The 22,664-nt window shown below is 49.2% G+C and overlaps 2 protein-coding genes across 9 annotated transcripts in view; one reads left to right on the forward strand and one right to left on the reverse strand.

Annotated features, from left to right (window-relative positions):
* Nucleotides 1–1,254: 1,254 nt before the first annotated feature.
* On the forward strand, nt 1,255–8,737 carry PRAM1 (PML-RARA regulated adaptor molecule 1). The gene is given in 13 exon segments (XM_090290219.1): nt 1,255–1,272; nt 1,654–1,718; nt 1,720–1,771; nt 1,773–1,793; nt 3,148–4,702; nt 4,788–4,854; nt 4,926–4,999; nt 7,502–7,559; nt 7,668–7,776; nt 7,893–8,055; nt 8,140–8,173; nt 8,263–8,297; nt 8,414–8,737. Coding segments are annotated over 13 exon segments (2,289 nt in total). The 3' UTR covers nt 8,452–8,737.
* A 1,387-nt stretch (nt 8,738–10,124) lies between these two features.
* HNRNPM (heterogeneous nuclear ribonucleoprotein M) overlaps nt 10,125–22,664 on the reverse strand; it is a 39,415-nt gene continuing 26,875 nt past the window's right edge. For 3 of the 8 annotated variants that reach the window (XM_090290301.1, XM_090290298.1, XM_090290296.1), the window contains 5 exons: nt 19,549–19,647; nt 15,908–15,961; nt 13,184–13,986; nt 12,261–12,312; nt 10,125–10,551 (listed from right to left, as the gene is read on the reverse strand). In XM_090290301.1, coding sequence (XP_090146427.1) covers nt 10,388–10,551; nt 12,261–12,312; nt 13,184–13,986; nt 15,908–15,961; nt 19,549–19,647 — 1,172 coding nt within the window. In that variant the 3' untranslated portion in view covers nt 10,125–10,387. The remainder of the gene's footprint in view (nt 10,552–12,260; nt 12,313–13,183; nt 13,987–15,907; nt 15,962–19,548; nt 19,648–22,664) is intronic. The other 5 variants (XM_090290303.1, XM_090290302.1, XM_090290300.1 and 2 more) reach the window with 3 other exon arrangements.

The raw sequence follows: 22,664 nt of genomic DNA on the forward strand, positions 1-22,664 counted from the left end.
CACAGCTCCAGGTGCAGCCGCAGGTCCCCGTTCAGGGCTGTGTGCCTCCAGAAAGGGGCAAGGCACAAAGAGGAGTGAGGGTTCTATGCACCCAAGGGACCATGCCTGGACTGTGCCCTGCAGGGACTCAGCCAGAGAGGGACCCTCCAAACTCCGGAGTTCTGCACTGGAGGTATCCACAACCAGTAGCCTTCCCAGAGCCTCGGGAGTCACTGTGGTCATTCATTCAGTCCTTCAGCTTACCTTCTGTGCCCCCGGCCAATCATGCCTTGTTCTTTCATTCATTCTTTCCGTCACTCACAAAACCCTAGGAGGGTCAGTTAGTCTGTGACTTCCCTGTGGTGGCTGGTCCTGGAGACTCAGAGACGACCCAGACTTTACCATCCCTGGCCTCCCGGGCTCCCTCGTTCAGAGGGGGACCCACATCTGGAAATGTGACTGAGGGTGCATGGCTGTGTGCGGGGACAGGGATGCACACACACAGGTTCCAGAACCCTCCGGCTGTTCTCTTGAAGAAGACATACTGCTGCCTTTGGCCCTTCTGGCAGGGCAGGCGAAAAAAAAGGGCTCCTGCTGGGAATGCAAGTCCTCAAGACTAAAAGAGCCCACTTCCCTGTTCTCAATGGGATCTCTCTGTCCTTGCTGCTCCAGCTCTTGCTGACCCTAGACCAGCAGTGAGGGCATCACCTGGGATGTTACAGAATGTGAGGGCCAACCACTGAAAGGAGGCAAACCTGCATTTGAAGAATGGGGACTGCGGGTGACCATGGGCACCGGTGCTTCCCAATTAGCTAGGTGCACAGTAGTCACCCAGCAAGTGTCTAGGAGTGGCCACACCCAGACCAATTCATTCAGAATCTCCAGGAGCTTCTGTCTCTTTTAACTTCCTCAAGCAATCCCCATGCTCAGCCAAGCTGAGACCAGGGCTCTCTGTACTCTCCAGTGGGCTGGTGGCCTAGGGACCTTATCTAGCTAGGCCTCACATCCTAACTGCACTTGCTTTTTGCTCCCTGCCTTTACCCCTGCTTCACTGACCTCCCAGCTGTCTCCATTTTCCACCACCCTTCTGTCCACTGGGAACCTGGGGTGTCCTCAGACTCCCTCCCTCTCTGGAGCCAAGGCCTTGGATACTACCCACCAAGCCACCCCCAAATCTGCCATCCCAGTGGGCCACTCATGGCCCCATGTGACATCTGCCCCTGCAGCAGGGAAATTCTGCTCAGAGCTGAGAAGTGGACCACAAGAAGTGTTACAATGAGGAAGGCAGATGAGGTAATGCAGAGTAAAAGGGCCTCACGCATCATACTCACGGGCCTGGGATGGGGTGGGGGTGGGGCTCTCCCAACCACCCACCCAGAACTGATTATGCCCCTTCTCCACTGAGAACTCACCCTCCCATGGAGGCCTGGGCTGAAGGTGGCCTCAGCGTGCCTCTGTTGGCAGGAGGTCCTCAGGGTTTGGCACCAAGTCCTCTCTGGAGCCCGGAGGTTTGCGGGCCATGTGGTGGGACTGAGGGGGAAGGGGACAGCAGAGAGCCAAGAAACTAGTGACTGTACTATGAATGTGCTGACCTCCAATGCATGAAGCACAGACACAGCAGCAGGCAGATCAGCAACTCAAGAGGTGCTAGAGAGGGTCTGAGAACAAGCCCAGGTTGTCCCCACCTCCTTTCCTTCCTCCTCTGCCCTCTCTACCCTGGGGCCTGTAGAGCAGAAGCCAGTCACTTCCTGAAAGCAGCAGCCCCAGCTCAGTTCCCACTCTCACCGTGACCCCATCACTTGCCTGCCGCTATGGTGAGTCCCCAAGCCCCTGGGGAGCCCCCGTTGGCTGGAAGCAAGGGGTGCCATGGGTGGAAATGGGAGACATATTCCAAGAGTACAGTGGCAGAGGGAAACCATCTGGGAAACTGGAATGACCAACACAAAGGCTCAGAGGTGGGAAGCAGCTAGGACACACCTCTGGGACAGCTGTGCTTCCAGGGGCCTGTGCCCAGGCTGAGCCTGCAGTTATAAGGGGGACTGGTGGGGCTGTTCAAATCCACTCCCCCTCTCCTCCCCCTCAGTGAGCATAAATAGCAACCTGGTAACAGCCAGCCAGGGTGAGTGCACGGGCTTCCTGTGAGTAACAAAGTGGGTCAGGCACCCGCTACCTGTCCCCACCACAGCCAGTCACCCCAGGCATGACCTTCTGGCCCTGTGGGTCACCTGGGAGCCCTTGCTCTAACCCACTGAGGGTAGGAGGCCTTTTACAGAGGCATTTCAAGCAGGAGCTGCAGTCTTTTCTCACTCTCTCTGGATGGGAAAGAAGCACAAGTTGGGGGGAAAGGCCACGTGTTTCTGACCTTTCCCTCCCTCCCTCCATTTCTTTGACCCCAGGTGAAGTCAGGGTTGGAGGACTGGTAGCAGGGCCACCTCTGGTGAACTTGTCATCAGAGCAGGCCTGGCCTAGTTTGTGCATCTGCCTGTGTCTGGCCAGTGGTGTGGTCAACAATGCACCTGGCACTATGCAGACCGTGCCTGTGCTCTGGTGCCTGCCTACCAGTTCTCGAAGGCATTGTTGACTGTGGGTGTCCTTGGCCATCAGCACAGGCATCTGGGACTGTGGGAGACCCTGCACCCACATTTGCTTCCAGGTCTCTAAGTGTCTCTGCATTCATCTAATGGGAGTCTGTCACCATCAGACTGGATGTGGCTGAGTATATGCCTGACTTTGTGCCCTCTGTGTTCTTTATTTCAACAAATACTTACTGAGCACCTACTGTGTGCCAGACACTGAGAAGACCTACTGAGAAGGCAATGAATGAGCCAAGTCACTCCCCACACGTTTAAAAAACAATGTAAGAGGTTGGGAAGTCAGGGTTAACTGGCTTCCTCTGGCTGCTGTGAAGCTACTAATCAGGGACTGAGAAGGGGCAGGGTCCAGGGAGGAGGCAATGAGAAAGTGCCTCTGGAAGGTGCCTCTGGTGGTGCTGCAGATGGTGAGAAGCATCTCTGGATTCTGAATGTATTTTGCAATTAGAACAGAAGGACCTGGAGACATGGGGGCTGAAAGAATAAGAGGGAGGGAGTGCATCCATGTGTCCATGTGTCTCTATGTCAGTCTCTCCACAACTCCAGTGTGGGTCAGTTCCTACCTGTGTCCCTCTAGGGGAGCCATCAGGACTTCCGGAGCCTTCAAGCAAAGTTCCAGGCCTCTCAGCCTGGGACCAGCGAACTATCCCTGAAACCTGAATTCAAGAAACTTCTCAAGAAGTTTCCACAGCCTGAGCCCAGTGAGCACTCTAAGAAGCCTCTGCAGCCCGAGTTCTGTGCAGTGTCCAGGAAGCTCCCGCAGCCTGAGTTTGCTGATCTCTCAAAGAAGCCCCCGGAGCCCGAGTTCACTGCAATGCCCAGGAAGCCCCCGCAGCCTGAGTTCGCTGATCTCCTGAAGAAGCCCCTGCAGCCAGAGTTCGCTGATCTCCCAAAGAAGCCCCCGCAGCCTGAGTTCAGTGCAGTGCCCAGGAAGCCCCCACAGCCCGAGTTCAGTGCAGTGCCCAGGAAGCCCCTGCAGCCTGAGTTTGCTGATCTCCCAAAGAAGCCCCTGCAGCCTGAGTTTGCTGATCTCCCAAAGAAGCCCCCGCAGCCTGAGTTCAGTGCAGTGCCCAGGAAGCCCCCACAGCCCGAGTTCACTGATCTTCCCCAAAAGCTCTCCAAATCTGAGTCAAGTGAACTCTGCAAGAAGTTCCCACAGCTCGAGGCCACTGTGTTCCCCAGGAAGCCCCTGCAGCCTGAGGTCAGTAAGGCTCATCAGGCCTTGCAGGTGGAGCCCAGTACACTTGCCCAGAAGCCCCTGCAGCCTGACCTCAGCAACCCAACCAGGCCACCCACAGAACCCAAATTCAGTACATCCCCTAGGAAGTTCCAGCAACCTGAGCTCAATGCGGCCACCCTAAAGCCCTCACAGCCTGAGTTCGGTACCCTTCCAAAGAAGCCGCCACACCCTGAGTTCAGTGTGCTCCCCCAAAAGCCCCAGCAGCCTCAGGTGCCCCCGAGGAAGCCTGAACCCAGTGAGCCCCACCCCAGCTTTTCACAACCTCACCTCAGTGCCTCTCCAAAAAAGACCCCACCACCTCCGCTGAGTGACCTTCCCAAGAAGCCCCTGCAGCCTGAGTTTGGTGACCTCACTAGGACGTCCTCGGAGCCCGAGGTCTGTGTGATTCCCAAGAGGCCACGGCAGTCTGGATTCAAAGTACCCTCCAAGCCTCTGCAGCCCAAGCTGGGCAGCCTCCCCAGGACGTCCTCAGAGCCTGAGGTCAGCCTACTCCCCAGGAGGTTTCCACAACCTGAGGGCCAGGGGACCTCCCTCAAGTTCTCGCAGCCCGAGCCCACTGTTCTGCTCAGGAAGTCCCAACAGGCGGAGTTCTTTGGGGATCCTTCTAGAAAGCCCCCACTGCCTGGCTCAGTTTCAGAGAGCTCACTGCCCATGGCTGTTGCGGCCTCCAGCGCCACATTCCCACTCAGCCCCGGGTTTGGAGCCAGGCAGCGGAAGTCAGGACTTCTCATTCACAGCGGAGCTTCAAAGCTGGGCCTCAAACCCAGTCACCTACCCCGGCGGAGGCCTCTGCCTCCAATCAACAGCCTGGGACCCCCTCCAGTCAAACCCCCGCTGCCCCCAGGCCTTAGGTATGCCCAGAGCTTTCAGAGACCCTCAGCAGCAGCCACAGGTGGGTCAGGGTGCCCCAGACCAGGGGGAGGGGCCAGAGGCTCCCTGGCTGCGCCCACCTCCTTCCTGCTCCCATCTCTCCATAGCTCTGCGGAGGAGCCGCCCTTCTGCGGAAACCCGTTCCCAGGCCCCACAGCCTAAGGATACCCAGAGGTGAGTGCGGGAGCAGGGTACACAGGTGCAGGCCGTGGCCTTAGAGGCCCTCATCTCAGGTATTCCTGCAGGGACCCAGAGGAGATCTACGAGCTGTACGATGCTGTGGAGCCGACAGACGACAGCCGCAGCCCCAAGGGCAAAGGTTCGGTGGTGGCGGGGCGGGACCCAGCCAGCCTGGGCACCTGGGACACACCTGTGGCAAGTGCACTTTCTGCCCCATTGCTGGTGTAAGGCCATCACTGATCCACCTCCCTGACAGTAGGAGGAAAAAGCAGGGGAGGAGGGGCCTTTCAGTAAGGTCGCCACTCCAGTTCCTGGGGGTGGCACAGTGCAGTGAAGGGCATCATGGAGGCCAAAAGCCAGTGAGCGTGATGCAGCCAGGGCAGAGGTGTGGCCCAGCACGATGACACTGGAGCAGTCAGGTAAGAAGCGGCAAGAGGACTTGGCAGTGTATTACGCAGGGGCAAGAGGGAGCGAGTGAGCTTGGTATGAATGAAGCTAGTATGGAGCCCTGTGGCTGGGTACAGAGTGAAGCCATCCCTGAATCAGGGACAAGAAAGGTGCCAGGTTCTCTCACAGACCTTGTGTTGAAGGTGCCTGAATACTTGGGCCTGGAACTCGAAAAACGTTGGCTACACATGGTGTGTGGCCCTGATACACACACCCCCGCCCCCGCTCTGTGCTCTGGGATTCCAAAGGAGCCTTCTCTCTTCTTTCTTCCAAGTCTCTGCTCCTGGACAGTGGGACGCTGGCCTAGCAGGCCCGCACCTCCAGCCTGGCTCTAGGGTTAATGAACTCGAGTGAAAACAAAAATGGCTTCCACACAAGCACTTTACATGTATGTCACCGAATCTGCAAACCCCCCTATCCAAGGCAATGTCATGCCTACATTAAAGATGTGTAAGCTTGAGGACCAGAGAAGTGACTTGCCTCAGCTCACAGCCAGTACACAGGAGCCCGGGCCCTCTGCTTCCATAGTTCCCTGGCTTTGGAAGGGCCTCATGTGGGGGAACCTTCCATCAGGGGTGTCTTTAGGATACTACTTCTTCCTCCCCATTAGCAACCCTCACCCAGCTCTGCTGCCCAGGTGGTTGCTTCTCCTGAGCTTTCCCAACAGGCCACTTGCAACAGCCCTCCATTAGCAGTTAACACAGAGCTTCCTGACAGGGCCCCTCTTGCTTCCTCTCCAGCTCAGCTCTGTGGCTCTGCTCTGGGATCACTGAGGGGACGTAAACAGTCCCCTTCTAGCAGCCTGGCAGCCATGCCCCAGACACCTCCCCCTTCCCCAACCCCAACTAGACCAGGCACATCCCCACCTCTGCTCACAGTCCCTACACTGAATCACTCAAGATTCTAATTAAATGCCACAAATCCCTGGATCTTTCCCTTCTTGAGATGGTGAAGGGCTCACTGTTGGCATGGACTGTCCCAAAGGCCGCTTTGTCCTTTTTGAGTCTATCCTTCACTCTCGCCTCACTCAGAGGAGGTGCTCCCCTCCAGAGGTTCCCCACACAGCTGGGGGCCAGGCCTAACTCCTTCCCAGGATCCAAGCAGGCCACCCACAGGAGCCTGCCCTTCCCATGGGGGCCTGTGCAGGGTCACATTGCCAGGAAGCTTAGGCCACAGGTGCACCAGGTCCACCCCACCCCACAGTGCCCAGCAGTGTGTGCTGTGCTGCAGTAGGTCTGTAGGGACCCTGGGGTGCCGATGTGAAGACTACTTCCCGCTGGGTGACAATACCCAGTCTGGGCAGCCTCTGGAAGAGGCAGCAGTAGCTGGAGGGAGTATTCTGGATGGGACTATGGATGGCACCATTGTCTGAGCATCAGGCTGAGGCTAGAGGCAATCTCAGTGTCTGAAGGGATGAGAACACCAGGCAAATACGTCTCAGCGGGCTCCCCAATGGAAGACACTGCTGGCTCGTAACGCCAACATGCCTGGAGTCATTCAGAGAGGACAGTGAAAAGTTCAGGGCTTCACTCACCTGTCCACGAGGCTTTCACTGTAAGCCAACCCCATGGCCAGCAGACTCCTTCCAGGAAGGCTGGTCGCTTGCCAGGAGTCTGCCTCACCTTGGGAGACACCTCCCAGGCCAGTCTCATCATCAGTCCAAGAATCCTGCCCCACCAGCCCCTTCTCAAAGGTTGACTTCATTTGCCTCCTTTTTTGACCCAAATCTCATTACGATTCCCACAACCCAACCTGCTCTAGGCACCAGACATAACATGGCCTCTAAAGCATTCCAATAAACCCTTCCTCTACTACTTACCATCTGGGTGACCTTGTGCGGGTTACTTTACCTCCCAGAACCTTTATTTCCTCATCAGTAAGTGGGGAACGACAATACTGCCTACTGTCATGAATAAGGTCATTGTGAGGGTTGAAATGAATTAAAGTGGTGAACAGGGTCTGCCATGCCTAGCCTGTGGCAGGAGTTAAGAAAATGGAAGGCATCCACTAAAACTCACAACCCAGGACAAAGGCCTGGGGTGAGGACGAACAGGTGGGTTGGGCAGGGGTTGGGAGGGGACGTGGCCAGAATGAGGGAAAGTACTAACAGCTGACAGAAGGCTCGCTGAATATCAGGCCACCAGGATCGAGACCAAGCTGATGGCTCCTGTCCTAATTAGTGTTCTGTCCCCAGATGCAGTGCCACCCATCCAGCAACCCTCCAGGAAGTCACCACAAGACCCTGAGCTCAGGTACAACAGGGCAAAGCAGGGAGGGGGTGAGCTCTGGGACAGCAGTGGAAGGAGACCTCTGAGGAGTATGTCTTGCTCAAAAGCACCCAATTCCTTGGGGGGGCTCAGGAAGGAGAAGGCTGCCCAGCCACAGCAGTTGCTGCCTGTGGATCCCAAAGCCCTGAAGCAGATCCGGAAGGCAGAGAAAGCAGAGAGGGAGTTCCGGAAGAAATTCAAGGTGTGGACACCAAGCTAAGCAAGAGCCCTGGGTGGGCTGGGCTCACTCCAACTGAGCAAGGCCCCTAGGGTGGGTGGGGGTCAGCATAGCCCAAGCTCTGGCATGTCTCTCCCCAGTTTGAGGGGGAGATCGTGATTCACACGAGGATGATGATTGACCCCAACGCCAAGACACGTCGCGGGGGCGGCAAGCACCTGGGGATCCGGCGTGGGGAGATCCTGGAGGTGATCGAGTTCACCAACGAGGAGGAGATGCTGTGCCGGGACACCAAGGGCAAGTGTGAGTGAGCTGGGCCAGCAGCCCTGGGAAGACAGGCCTTGCACTGCCAGGCCAAAAACTCAACCATCCTCACTTTTTTCACAGATGGCTACGTGCCCAGAATAGCACTGCTGCCCTTGTGAGTGCTGCCATGATTTGGGGGGTTGGGGTGGGAGGGTGAATGGACCCAAGGGTGACCTGTGCTGACCCAACTGTGCTCTCCACCAGGGAAACGGAAGTGTATGATGACGTTGGCTTCCTGGGTATGTCGATGTTCTGAGCAGGCTGGAGGAAACCTTACCCACCACCCCCGGGGGTGCTGCTTGCTATCTGCTTATGAGGTGAGGAGTTACTGGAAGTTGTCTTTCCTCCTCTGCAGACCCTCTAGAAAGCCAACCATTCCCTCGAGGACGGTAAGACCCGCAGGTGTGTAGACCCAGGACAACTCGCCAGCCCAACCGCTCACTAACCCAGGAATCTTGGATCCCAGCTTCAAGGTCACAGAACTGCCATGGCTGCCCTAACAAGGTAGCTCAGTTGGTTGGAGCATTGTCCCATTACACCAAGGTTGCGGGTTTAAGCCCCAGTCAGGGCACATACAAGAAGCAAAGAAGCAACCAAGGAATGCATAAATAATGGAAACAACAAAATTGATGATCCTCTCTCTCTCAAATCAGTCAATAAAAAGAAATGCTAAGGCCCACACCTGACCATGTACATGAACCACAGAGCCACTTTAAAGGAATCAGTGTTTCTTGTCTATTCCTTCCATCCTGACTGGCACACACAGTAGAGCCATGATCAAACACTTGGGGGTCTTTGGGGTCAGTCCCCTCCTTCATTCTCAACCCTCAGAGATAAAGGCCAGGAAGGGAGAAGGTGGAAAGGAAACTAGTACCCTGCCAGACTTTCAGGTTTGAGTCTCTGGAATCGAATCCCTGTCAGCTGCCGGCCATGGTGGACGGGGAGACAGGTAGGACACATCCAGCTCTGTGACTAGCTGCGAACAACTGTCTGACCCAAGTGGACTTACGTATGCGGTCCCATCTTAGTGGTGGTGGTGGTGGAGGGACCGGTCCTGACAGAGCCCAGTTATCAAGTTCAGCCTGAACCTCTACAGGACCAAACATGCACAGAAACTCATACACTGCTTGGTTTTAGCAAAGAAAAGCTGCTATGCACTGAATATTTGCCCTCCCCCAACCCCCAAATTCCTAATGCCCAATTTAAGAGGCAATTAGGTCTACTAAAGCCCTTATAAAAGCAGCCCAACTTGATCTGAATTCCCAGCTTCCAGACTGTGAGAAATCAATTTCTGTTGTTTATAAACCACCCGGCTTATAGTACAAGAGTCCCTCTCTATATTGTGGTTCACTTATCGTGGCCTCACTGTATCGCGGGATTTTAAAAAATACTATAATTATTTATCGCGGATTTTTCGCTATATCGCGGAGTTTTGCGGTACTGTATACGTATTTTGTTAAAAGTTATGTAGGTTTAAGTGTAGAATATGTTTAAGAACATAAGTAATGTTTATAAAAGTGTGGAAAAGGTTAATAAGGGAGTGGAAAAGGTTAATAAAGGGAGTGGGAACGGTTTATAAGTGTGTGAGAAGGGTTTATAAAGCCTTAAAATATATATAAATACTAAAATAAATGTAAGGTTCCTACTTCACGGGTCTTCATCTATTGTGTGTGTGCGCGGGGGGGGGGGGGGGGTCTAGAACATAATGTCTGCAATAAGTGAGGGAATACTGTATTTTTGTTATAGCAGCCAGAGGAAACTAAGACAGAAGCTGAACCAGAAATGAATCTGACAGTGTTTGTGCCCCTCACAGACACTGCACAGAAGGGAGACAGGGCTGCTTCAGGACAGCTAACAGTCAAGTGCTCCGTCACCAGCACAAGGAATTCAAGTCCTCAGGGTTCAGATTCCATAGATAGTCCCTAACATGGCAGGCTGCACAGACCGGTAAGGGCAGGGATAAGGCTCCTGGTGCTCACAGCTCCAAAGGCAGACAGGATACTGAGTGGTTCCTTGCCCCCAACCCTCGGGTGGTGGCCCCCAACACACACAAAAAAGCAAGCAGCTTTCAGGAACTGGTATTTATTATCAAAGTCATAGTCGATGTCAACAAGATGCCACAACTACAAAAAAAATTGCGCACATTGCAATCTCAATGCAAACAAAGAGTCAAATGAAACCCCAATCATTAAAAAAGTAAATCAAATTACCCCAAAAAGCAACTGAATTTTTTAAACATCTTTATACATCCAGCCAACAAATTAAAATGGTTAACAAGAAAAAATACAAATTCAGAGGTCTGGTATCGATGTTTAAAAAAGGCAACCGCTTAAGCATTTCTATCGATTCGAACGTCAATTTCTCGGCCACTCAGCTTCATCCCATTCATCATCCGGCAGGCTCTCTCAGCCACCTCTGGCGACTCAAACTTAACCACACCGCACCCCTTGGACTTCCCATTCTCCATCTTGATGTCAGCATACAGCACGTGGCCTGGGCACAGGGAGGGAAGAAGAGACCACAACTCATCAGGCAAACCGGAGCTCAGCCTCAGTGTGGGCTCCATTTGGCCCCAATCACCTGTGATTTTCAGCTGAGTCAGAAAGGAGAGTGGCCCCTGCGCCTGGCGCATGAATACTCAGAACACGGTGGCTGGGACCCAGCTACTCCAGCCATCACCCAATTGCCATTTGTCTGCCAACAGGACAACAATCTGGCAAGCCCCATGATAAGCATTACTGGCAGCTACAAATGCAGGACTTTACACTCTGAAGAACTGATAAACAAAAGAAAAACGGGGGGGGGGGGGGCCCCTGTGTAAATCCAACTTTATAGGTGAATTTCACAGAGGCTTCATTTTCAATATACCACACCAACACATTTACAAGGCCATCACCAATATGATGGACAATTCTGCACTGCCCCAATATAAGCTATGTAATAATAAGCAAGCAGTTTCATATATTCAAGCACTGATTAAGTATCCAGGTATGTGTCAAGCACCGTGGAAGCAAGTACACAGGAGAAGAGCCACAGAAACAAAGTGACTATGAAGGACATGACAGTGTAGCCAGTGCTAGGGGACTACAACTCTAGAGCCACTAACTATGAGAAGGGTCGACACCCTAGAGGGCTTCTCCTGGGCAAGTTCTGAAATGAGAGTGAAGTTCAGAGGAAGACTTGCTGATAACAGTTCTGAACAGAGCACTTCTGGAGTACAGCACTTGCAGCTCAGGGTTCAGAGATGGGAAGGAGATGACTGCGGAAGGGGCCAAGCTGTAAAGAGGCTTGTGAGTCTGAATTTTTCTCTTGTCCCAGGGTCACCTCCAAGTATCTGAGGCCAGAGGGAATTGCATGATCCAATCTGACTTTTCAGAATATCTACCTACAATGTGGAAACTAAGGAGAGGGGAGAGAGGGCAAGAAGGTAGGCTATGTCTCAACAGCTGATCTGAGAGAACAGGCAAGACCAGCAACAACTGTGGTGAAATCTGAGCCACCACTGAAATAGGAAATGAGAATGCGGAGGAAGCTTCAATCCAGCAAGTCACCTAGACTCTATCTTAGCACTGGGCTTCCACTTGACATAGTTAAGAGAAGTGGTGGGGGTGAGGAACAGGGGTGGGGTGGGGGTGTCCACAAAGAAACAACTTCCTTTCAGCAACAAAGTGAGCCTTTCAGAATGGTTGCCTGGTGTGCCAGACACCACACACACACAAACTACTGCCTACCCAGAGCCTGCAAAGCCATATCGTGGGACCTGCTGGGCAAGTGCTCTTTGGGGCACAACCCTAGAAGGTACTGTGTTGGAAAGCAACCTTGTCTCATTGTCTCAGATGCACTCATTTATTTGGGTTTGTTACTTAGAAGCCATGTGACCTTGGGAACATGACTTTGCCTGGCTCATCTATAAAACAAGGACAACTCTACCCTTTCAAAAACTAACAAGGAGAAAAAAGGTCAAGGATGAAATGAAAACACAGATGAAAAGTGTCTGACACGTAACAGGAAACTCAACAACCTGCTTGAATACTTGCACAGGCAGAACAATGGCAAGTCCCATCAGCCCTCTAGAGTAATAAAAAGTGGCTAAGACTAGGATGGAAGGTTCACTGCATGACTAAAATGCATTACCAACAAGCTAAGATTCCTGAAGCATCAATATATGAAAGCACCTAGAAAAGCTTTTCTTAAATACTTACCACATTCGTTGAATTTGTCCTTTAGCATCTTCCATGTAAAATCAAATGGGAGCTGAGGGGAAAAGAGAACTGATGAATGAGTCAATCAAATCCTAATGCATAAACATCATCATTTAATCTCAAGGTGACTGAAAGGATTTCCGGTAAAGAAACTGGCTGACTTTCAAACTGAGATGACCAACAGAACAAAACAAGTAGGTCTGGAATGAGATTCTAAGTAGCACAAGTTCACTCCCTTGTTACTTTCTCTGTCTGTGGGAGTGTCATACAGAGAGCAGAATGCACCGCTGCCTGTGGTTCAGGCCACAGAACCACCAAAAAGTAGCTAAACGCGGTCATTTTGGTACAGATAATTCAGATACAGCCATTTTCCCCTCTGTATCATCATGCTAAGGTTTAGTGGCTCTTCAAGCCAAGGGATCAAGAAACTAGAGTTCTTGACCCTGGGCGGGGATAGCTCTTTGGTTAGAGCATCATCCCAAAATGCCAAGGTGTGTGTAGGTTACATCGCCAGTCAGGGCACATACAAGAATCAACCAATGAATACATATCAGTGGAACATATGGATGTTTCTATGATCCCCCCCTTTCCCCTCATTCCTCTCTCTAAAATCAATTAATTTTAAAAAAAGAAGAAGCTAACAGTTCTTCAGCTCACTGTTCCATCCAGTAGTCAGAGAAGCCCAGTGGGCTGGACTTACAGAACCCATACTTCTTGCTGCACAGTACTGTAAGCTCTCACAGTCCTTCATCCTACTGAAACTAAACTTTGGGGACAGTTACAAGGTGGCCTTGCATGCTAACTCAGCTCCCTTCCTGAGAACATGACCTGTAACTCCAACCTGTCACCATTCATTCCTGAAGACTTTGTCTCCCCCTCTCCCTTTGAGCATATTACTGACAGGTTCCTGAAGATCCACTTACATTTCGCACAAATATCTGGCAGGCCTTCCTGGCCACCCCTGGAGCATGGCCTCCAGCTCCACCAAAGGAACCTGCGAAGCTTCCTCCAAAGTTGCCACGTTCCATTTCAATGGCACGGTCAAAGCTGGCACTGCCGCCGCCACCCATGGCCAGGCCCATGCGCTCAATGCCAGCGCCCAGGGCAGGGCCCATGGCAGGACCCATGCGCTCCAGGCTGTTGGCGCCCATGCGCTCCAGGCCCATGCGCTCCAGACTGTTGGCGCCCATTCGTTCCAGGCCCATGCGCTCCAGGTTGTTGGCGCCCATGCGCTCCAGGCCGGTGGCCATGCGATCCATCACAGGGCCCATGCGCTCCAGGCCAGCCCCCATGCCTGCGGGCACCATGCGCTCCATGCTCAGGCCCATGCGCTCAATGGCAGGGCCCATACGCTCCACACCAGAGCCCATGCGCTCAATGGTCTGGCCCACACGGTCGATGGGTGCGGCCATGCGCTCAAGGCCAAAGCCCATGCCGGCACCCATGCGCTCCACGCCAGACCCGATGCGCTCCATGGTCTGGCCCATGCGCTCAATGCTGGAGGCCATGTGGTCAAGGCCCAGTGGGCCCATGCGCTCAATGCCAGAGCCCATGCGCTCGACGGAGCCCATGCGGTCCATGACCAGGCCCATGCGCTCGATTTCAGAGCCCACACGATCCATGCCATGGCCCAGGCCTGCGCCCATGCGCTCCATGCCGGCACCCCCAATGCGGTCAATGCCAGGGCCCATCCTCTCGATCCCAGGGACACTGCCTCCACCTCCACCTGAAAGAGGGACACAAAAGAGGAAGCTGTCAGAATGGTGACCTGGGTACAGCGGCCTAGGCACTTCACAAGTTCATCCATAATTCAGACACTATGTTCCACAATAATTTATCATTAAAACACCCCTCAAATGTTGACAACTGTTAAAGCTGGGCAATGAGTAAGTACATCATTCTTCCTACTTCTGTGCCATAGTTGAAATTTCTATAAAGTTTTAAAAAGGAAAAAGTCAACCCTGGAGGACTTGTGTTGACAATGTTGTCCATGTTAATTCAGAAGTGCTAGTACTTGTGACAAACTTTGTGAGACTTGGCTGTCAATTCCCAAGAAATGCAGTTTTCCTACCACCAGACACCAAAAAATCATTTCAAGGGGAAGGTTCAGAAATACCATCTTCAGATGGTCCCCTGGTATAATGGATTACATGGTGACAATTCAACATCACTCACTACCTTCATCCTCCCCTAACTTGTCCCTCTAAGATGCCCTGCTGGTGACCAATCTGGCTGCATTTCCTTAGCATCTACAAGGCATAGAGAAACTATTATACAGCCATGTAAGCAAGAAGAGGTTAAGAAAACGACACCAACGCTGATCCTCCTTGTATAAATGAACTTAAGACAGCCACTTGCAGGGTACCTGACTCTGTCAGGGAAACCGCCAACCAACTTGAGTGTAACTTTGCTGACTCCGGGGGAACAGAAGCCGATGGCACCACAGAGTGGACTGTGGAAAAGGCCTAGGCTCCTTCTAACACAGCCACAGTTCAGCTGGACACATGCTGGCAAATCAGCAGTGCAGTGACTGTGACACTTTCAAACGCTGGACAAGGAGAGTCTGGCTCCACCACCAAGGTCACCAGCCACTACTTTTCCACATGCAGAACCTGTGAGGCCCTCTCAACTGAAGCGTCACCACCACCACCACCACCACCACCTGCCTCTGATAATGGGCAGCCCAATCCAAGATGTGAATTAGGAAGAGGAAAATCAGCAGTTTCTATAACTGATTCCCTAACTGCCCAATATCATGACCTGTTCCCCTTCTCCATACATATTTCCTTAGATGAAGAAAAGAATACAAAGTGGCAAAACATATGCACAAATTTAAGAATATTATCAGAGCAGGGACTTCTCAGAAATTATAAAAAAGGTAAGACTTAGAGAGGGGAGGTCACATGCCCAAGAGTATCAGAAATGAGGCTGACCCCTCTCCCCCACCAAGACACCAACAGTGGCAGAGAACTAGGAAGAAATGGTACCCACATGGAAAAATCAGCACACCACACAAACTGCCAGCAAGTGGAGCCCCCAAGGAAATGCTAAGGATGCTTAGAGCAATGAGGAAAAATCAGACAAAAAAAAGTACATTTAGTTTTAGGTACCCATTTTAAAAAGTGTATTAATGGAAGGATATATTCCAAAATGCTTAAGCATTCATCATTAGGCAGTGAGATTTCAGATATATACTTTCTTCATAATTTTCTGAGTTTGAGTACATGCATATATTTCAGTACACATTTTTATGTACTAGGTGGCATATTTTTATAATCAGGTAAAATATTTACTTTTAGGCATTTACAATTTTATAGTATTGAAAACAAAGCCCCCAAATTATGTGAACACATTATAATAATGACAATAGATAACAGAGCTCACTGAGCACTTAAATAAATACTCTTTTATATGTATTAACTCATTTACTCTTCACAACCTATAAGGCAGTTAAGTACTATTAGATCCACATTGTACAGTATAAAACTCAGAGGTTCAGTAATTTGCCAACCATCACATAGCTAGGCATAGACTGGTTCCCACCCAGGCAGTCTATTTCAGAGCCCATGCTTTTCACCACTACACTTTACTATCCCTAGTAATAGCCTATTCTAAAAACCAAAACAGCAAAACTAAGTGTTTCCTACCTCCTCCCTGCTTTGCAATGATCTCTCCTCTCTTCAGTGCATTACTTAGGATTTCTAAGGAAATCAGGAAGAAAAAAATATTAGCCAAATTTCTCTATGGTAATAAAAATTTGTTCATTATAGATTTCAGAGGAATACCACTAATTAAGAAATTTAAAAAGGAAAGGGGTGGGGTGTTTGAGAAATACACACACAGACAAGATCATTTTACTGGAAAACTGGAGAATCCTTGATGATGGATCACGATGCGAGGAGCCCTCGTAGCTCCAGAGTCTGAGGCCCAGCTGGTAGGGGCATCTGGGAATGCACCCAGCAGAGCTAGAAGCCAGTGTACACTCATGAACTGAATTTGGAAAGTCAGAGCAAGAATGGAGCCAGTGGCAATTTTTCTGAAAGCTGGTCGAGACCCTCAGTACTTATAGACTAAAGCCTGCATTCACCCACCCAGATCCAACCAATACTTCACCGTTATCCCTTAGCAAACTAAAGCTGTAGCTACACTTATAGCCCCAAACCCTGCAAACCAGCAACAAATACATGCAGTGCTGGAAATGTGACTGAGTTAACAAGCTGTGCACAGAAGGACTTCAGCAAGCTGAGCCCACCGGCTCCTAGAAGGAGCTGGGTGTGATGATGACTAAGTGACAGACAAAGCCTCATGAAAATAAAAACTGCAACACACTCAACCGCCCAAGACAGAAAACACTGCTACTTGCTTGCCAGCAGTTCAACCCAACCTCTTTAACATTTGTCAAATGCTATCATTAGTGAAAACTTTAAAGTTTATTCTCAGTCTTTCACTATGTAGAAGAAACTTGTATTGTGCCATCCCCAAACTGGTCTTGAAGTGTGCTCACTAACAGACAACAGCCACAGATCACATCAAGTATTATCACCATAACCACAAAAAGAGTAAACCCTACCCCACAGCTGTTTCTAGTACTGCAACTACCTGCTAAAGGCAGGCAGTAAGAAAGTACACCAAGAAATAATAGACCTCTATCCAGCCCGCAAGCCAGTACAGGGCTTATTCTTCTGTGAAGTATATGATCCTGCTCAGCAGGCCCAGGCCTAATCTCACTTTCCTAAAACAGCACTTAGATCAACCATTCCCGGCAAAAGACTTCATAATGAGTCCACCACTGATTTAAAGAGAAAGGCCAAATTCTTTTCATGGACATTCATTCACAGCTCTCCTAGACATACATACCCTCACCCCCCAAGCCTCTGCACCTGACACTGTCTGCCAGCGCACCCTCTACCTATGCCGAACCCTCTTGGACACCAGCCCCTCCAGTTTAAATCATATCTCCTGCTCAAATCCAGGGCTTTACAAGCAGCTTGCATCTACCAGCCATTCAGGGCAGTGCTTTTTCAAATCTGAACACAGAGAAAACCATCACCTTTGTGTGGTGTTTACATGGCTGCCAAAGGCCTGGGAATCAAAACCTCCACTAGCTCCCTTACTAAGACACTTCGATGTAATGACCTACAGTGCTAACCTGAGCCACTCTTAGCATTGTCTCCTTTGTTGCACCATGTCCTTCGAGGTCAAGGACCACATATCTATCTATATCCCTGCAGAACCAACTACCAATCTACTGCCTTGACAGGAGAAAAGGACACTGAGTAGGGAGGCACTACAGAAAGCAGCACCAAAAGGATTCAAATAAACTGTCAAATAAACAACACAGAAAATAAAATAAAAAACTAAATCTGGAAAACCAATCCAGGTAACTACTCTAAGAACTTGACGAATATTTTATTTGGTACAAGACATTTTTTACTAACTTGGGTCAGATGACAAGTAGCAGCAGGGAATCCAGAATGAAACCTCTTTGCTCTTGCCCATGGTCACTTTGGGAGGCTTTAGGAGGACGGGCTCTATTGGACAGAAGGTGCCAAAGTAGCAGAAGAGAAGGTCTGCAGATGATATTTTTATCTAGGTCAGGGCAGAACGAGTTTCCTGTTGCCACCTGAAGTAACCTCACCAGATCCACTGTGCCACTGCAGGAACCAGCAGGAAGCCAACAGCGTCATCACAGAGAGGCACCACAGAACAGCAAAGGATTAAGGGCCCGGAGCAGAAAAAAGTCCTCATGGGAACAGTCATGAGCCACACCTTGTTCTTCTCACCATAGCTAGCCACAAATTGGTATTTGCAGCCAAATGACAATAACTTAAAATTTTTTTTTCAATGTTCTACTATTCCAAACACAAAAACAAAGCCAGTCATGGCAGTAAGAAACTTTTAACTGACCTACTCACATAGATATTACAAACTCACTCTCAAATTCTAAAGCTTTGGAATAATTGAACAATTGAAAATAAAGGTCATATCAAGCAAGTACAGGGGGGAAAAAAGTAGATCTTCACTACCAGCCTAGTAAAATGAGAGAAAGTCATCAAGTTACATAATCATAGAAGGAAAAAGGTGAAACGAATATCTCCATCAAAAACAGTGTCTGCCCTGGCCGGGTTGCTCTTTAGTTAGAGCATCATCCTGTTTGCCAAGGTAGCAGGTTCAATCCCCAGTCAGGGCACATACAAGAATCAACCAGTGATTGTAGCAATAAGAGAAACAACAAATCAACGTGTCTGCCTGTCTCCCTCACTCTTAAATAAATAAATGAATAATTAAAAAACAACAGTGTATACTCTTGAGAGAAAATATCTAGTATTTCCTGAGCTTCAAGAAGAACACAAGGAAGCCAGGGGTCCTAGAGATAATGTTCAGAATTAAGAATCCTGTCTCACCTATGAGCTAAATGACGCCTCTTTCTAGAACCTCCATATATTCTAATACAACTCAGCTCATACAAACTGGACCCAAAAAGCTTAAAATCCTCACACCTGGCCTACAGCGTGCCATAAAGACAGAGGCTGAGCACTCTCTGCGCTGTAACCTAGCAGCTTCTTACCTGCTCTGTACAGAGTGAGAAACAGGTGAAGATGGGACATAGGGCAGGGGCGGGTAGAAATCCATGCTCCAAAAGAACTTGAGAGAAACAAACTTCTGAACCCAGGAATAGGTAATCTCCTTGCAACACACTAATGAAGAAGAATTAAGATGATCGTCTCAGAAAAACCTAAACTCAAAACAGGGGAAGATGCCCATATAAAAAAACTGCTTTGCAGCCTAACTAAAACAAAAAAAGTTTCTCTGCATGTAAACAGGCCCAATACTCAAGGCCCTCCAACATTAGAAAACTTCTCTAGTTCACCAAGCTTCTCTTCCAAAAGACATCAGCAAGCACACCATGCCGTCCTTGTTGACTGGAACAGCACAACAGCACCCTGGACCAATGAGACCTGTGCCACTACTAGGCAGGGCCTTGACAATCTCTACCAAAACTAGAGTCAAAGTTAGGTAGGTGCAGCAGTTTCAACTCCCTCAGCCAGCAAACATCTCATACCAATGTGGACCAAGAAGCCACCTGCAAAGACTAAAGTAGCACTATGGATAGCAATAAAAAATCCAAGGACCAGAAGTTTTTATCTAGGTCTAGAAAACATACCATTTTTAAAAGAAAGACTAAGAAAAACCAGCAGACTTTGCCTTACAAAAACCTCCAACATCAGGGTGCACCTGCACCCCCAGGGGCGGACCCCACCAGCACAGGGCCCACGGGCCTTCTTACCCATTCCTCTGCCAAGGGGCTCTCCAAAGCTTCGAGATATTCCCATCTCGTTTCTGGCAAAGTCTCTCTCAAATCCTCCACCCATGCCACGTTCCATCTCTGTGGAAAAAAATATTACCCTATGCCTTTCCAGGAATACCATTGTATTTTAGACGTTAACAAAAACAAAAAACTCTTATAATAAGACACATGGCAGCCACCACCAAGTCAGCATGTTTAGTTTTTCTACAGGAAACTAACATTCATCTTTTATTCCTTAAAAAAATAAAAAAGGAAAGAAAAAAGAAAAAAAGTCACCTCAAGTGAGTCCCTGAAAACCTACCTTAGCCCATGAAAGAGGACTAATTCACAACTTCCATTACAGCAACACAAGGGACACACCAAACACCTGCTACTACAGTTAACGGGCGGGGGCGCTGCAGAACATGTGGGGTCAAATGGAGGCTGCAGGAGAGCCTGCCTATGTACCAGGAGCAGCAGCAGGTACCATCTCTGGGACTCTTGCCACACGCCTTGCCCTGCCAAGGGCTCGATGTGTGCTACCATTTCATGGAATCCTCACAACCAACCCACATACCTGTATTACCCTCCACCACCACTGCCCCTTTACAAAGAAACTGAGGCTCAAATGACTTTGTAACTTGACCAAGGTCACATGCTTGGTAAGATGCAAGGTGAAGGTTGAAACCTAAACCTAATGTAAAAGCCCATGCTGTAATACACAAGCACAGCCATTCAAATGTATGAACACACACACACAAACACAGATATAACAGGACTTGTCTACTGACAACTGGAGTGGTTCCATCTACATAATGCAGTCTGGATAACTTCGTTAAGTTTTTCCTATGCTGACAGCCAGAGTATTTACTTTTTACAATGTCTTTTAAAAACAAAGGTCTTATTGCCTCAAAATTCCACCCTCTGAGACTGGAAACCAATGTTCCTGGTAACTACTGTCAGTGTGGACACTGAGCTAGTTGTATATTCTAGAGGAGGAACAATTTTCTGACACAGGGTCATTGTCTCTGCAGGAGGAACAGTGGCCTTGCTTCTAGACAGCCTTCACTTGTGTTTTAAAGGTTTTATCTATTTTTAGAGAAAGAGGAAGGGAGAGAGGACGAGAGGGAGAGAAACATTGATCAGCTGCCCTTCACACGTCCCCAACAGGGGATCTGGCCCGCAACCCAGGCATGTGACCTGACCAGGAATCGAACCTGTGACCTTTTGGTCTGAGGGACAACGCCCAAACTACTGAGCCACACTAGTCAGGGTTCAACCTGTGTTTTAAAACAACACAAAACTTTTGACCTGTAATCATAAACTTCAGGCAATAAAAAAACAAAAAATACAAAAATAAAAACAAAGGCCTTAGCTTCTGTGGGGACAAGCCCTGCCACAGAACTATCTGCTTGAGAAAGCCTTTCATGACTCCTATCACTGACTACTTCTCTTCTTACACATTCAGCTAAAGCAAGACTTAAAATGCATTATCACATTATCACACCCTTTTTTTCTCCTTTCCATATTTGAAAACCCTAATTTATTTATTCTTTTAAACTCTCACCCAAGGATATGTTTTATTCATTTTTAGATAGAGGGGGAAAAAAGGGGAGGGAGGGAGGGAGGAAGAAAGGAAGGGATCCATGTAAGAGAAGCTTCCATTGGTTGCCTGCCGCATATGCCCCAACCAGGGATGGAACCTGCAACCTTTTTGGTACCTGGGACGACACTCCAACCAATTGAGCAACCCAGCCAGGGCTGAAAAACCAGGTTAACTAATCCTGCTTCCTAGAACTATCGGGCAAAGAGGCGCTATATAATCAACACCTTTTACTGCACAACTACAAAAAAATGGTTATATCCCTATGCTTCCAAGGAAGTAAACAAGTTTTTTAGAGACGTGGAAGGCGGCTAACTAACATCAATAAGAAAGGAGACTAGCATTAATAAGATGCAGTAGATCTGGGCAATGGTGGACTTTATATTCATAGTTTGAATCAACCCAACTAGGTAACTTGTGCAAGCCTATGTCTGGTGGGCAGAAAAGAATTCCCAGAGTGGCACTGTAACAGATGGAGCTCTGTGTCACTGCTTCAATCCTTATCACAAGCCCGTGAAGAAGGCATCAACCCATCCTCTTCAGATAAGAAAGTCATATGCAGGCATTAATGAATTGGCAAAGGCCTTAGAACTTATCTTCCCAACTGTCAACAGACAGTAAGAGCGCAGGAAATCCTGTGTGAACTCCAATGTACTCCACAGAGAGAAAGAGTTTTCTTATTTCACTGCCAAATACTACATCAAATCAAGTCATTATATGATGTAGTAATATTTTAATTTTTTTAACATCTATCAAGATTTGACATCTACTAGTTGACTAATTGGTTCCAAGAATCTGATTAATTTCTTATTAGTCTAATGTCAGCGCCTTTGACTATAATACATGTGTTATGGTCATCAACTAAACGTTAAATTAAATCTGAAACATCTTCAATGTTTTCTAGTGATTAAAACTTTCCCTGCCCTGGCTGGGTAACTCAGTTCGTTAGAACATCATCCCAATGCGCCAAGATTGTGGGTTCTATCCCAGGTCAGGGATGATACAAGAATCAACCAATAAATGCATCAGTAAGCCGAACAACAAACAGACGTCCCCCCCGCCTCGTCCTCTCTCTCTAAATTATAATGAACAACAGCTTTCCTTGGACCCAACACACAAGGGCTCTAGAGTTGACCCCACCCAATCAATATCTCAGAACATCTAAGGCGACCTAAGACACATCCTCCACTATGACTCTCCACAAGAATCAGCATTTTACATTTTTCATGACCAGGCTCAGAACTGTAACTTCTGCATTCCAGCTGCCAGATCCACACAACTTTGTCCACATGGCTCAGCACAGCCCCCACCCCATTCCCATCTACTTCTAAATCACATCAGTCCACTCAAAATAACAACCCAAATCCCCTTTCTAATGTCTCATTTTTTCTGAGTAAACACTTTATCAAGCCACACGTCTCCAACTCTCACTTCTATTAAAAATCCAATGAACACATGAGCCACAGTCAAGCCTGAGAGCACACTGGCAACACAGACATTTGTCCCTTCATTC

The sequence above is a fragment of the Furipterus horrens genome, unplaced genomic scaffold, assembly GCF_987537825.1.
Source record: "Furipterus horrens unplaced genomic scaffold, mFurHor1.1.pri manual_scaffold_10, whole genome shotgun sequence".
Lineage (NCBI taxonomy): Eukaryota > Metazoa > Chordata > Mammalia > Chiroptera > Furipteridae > Furipterus > Furipterus horrens.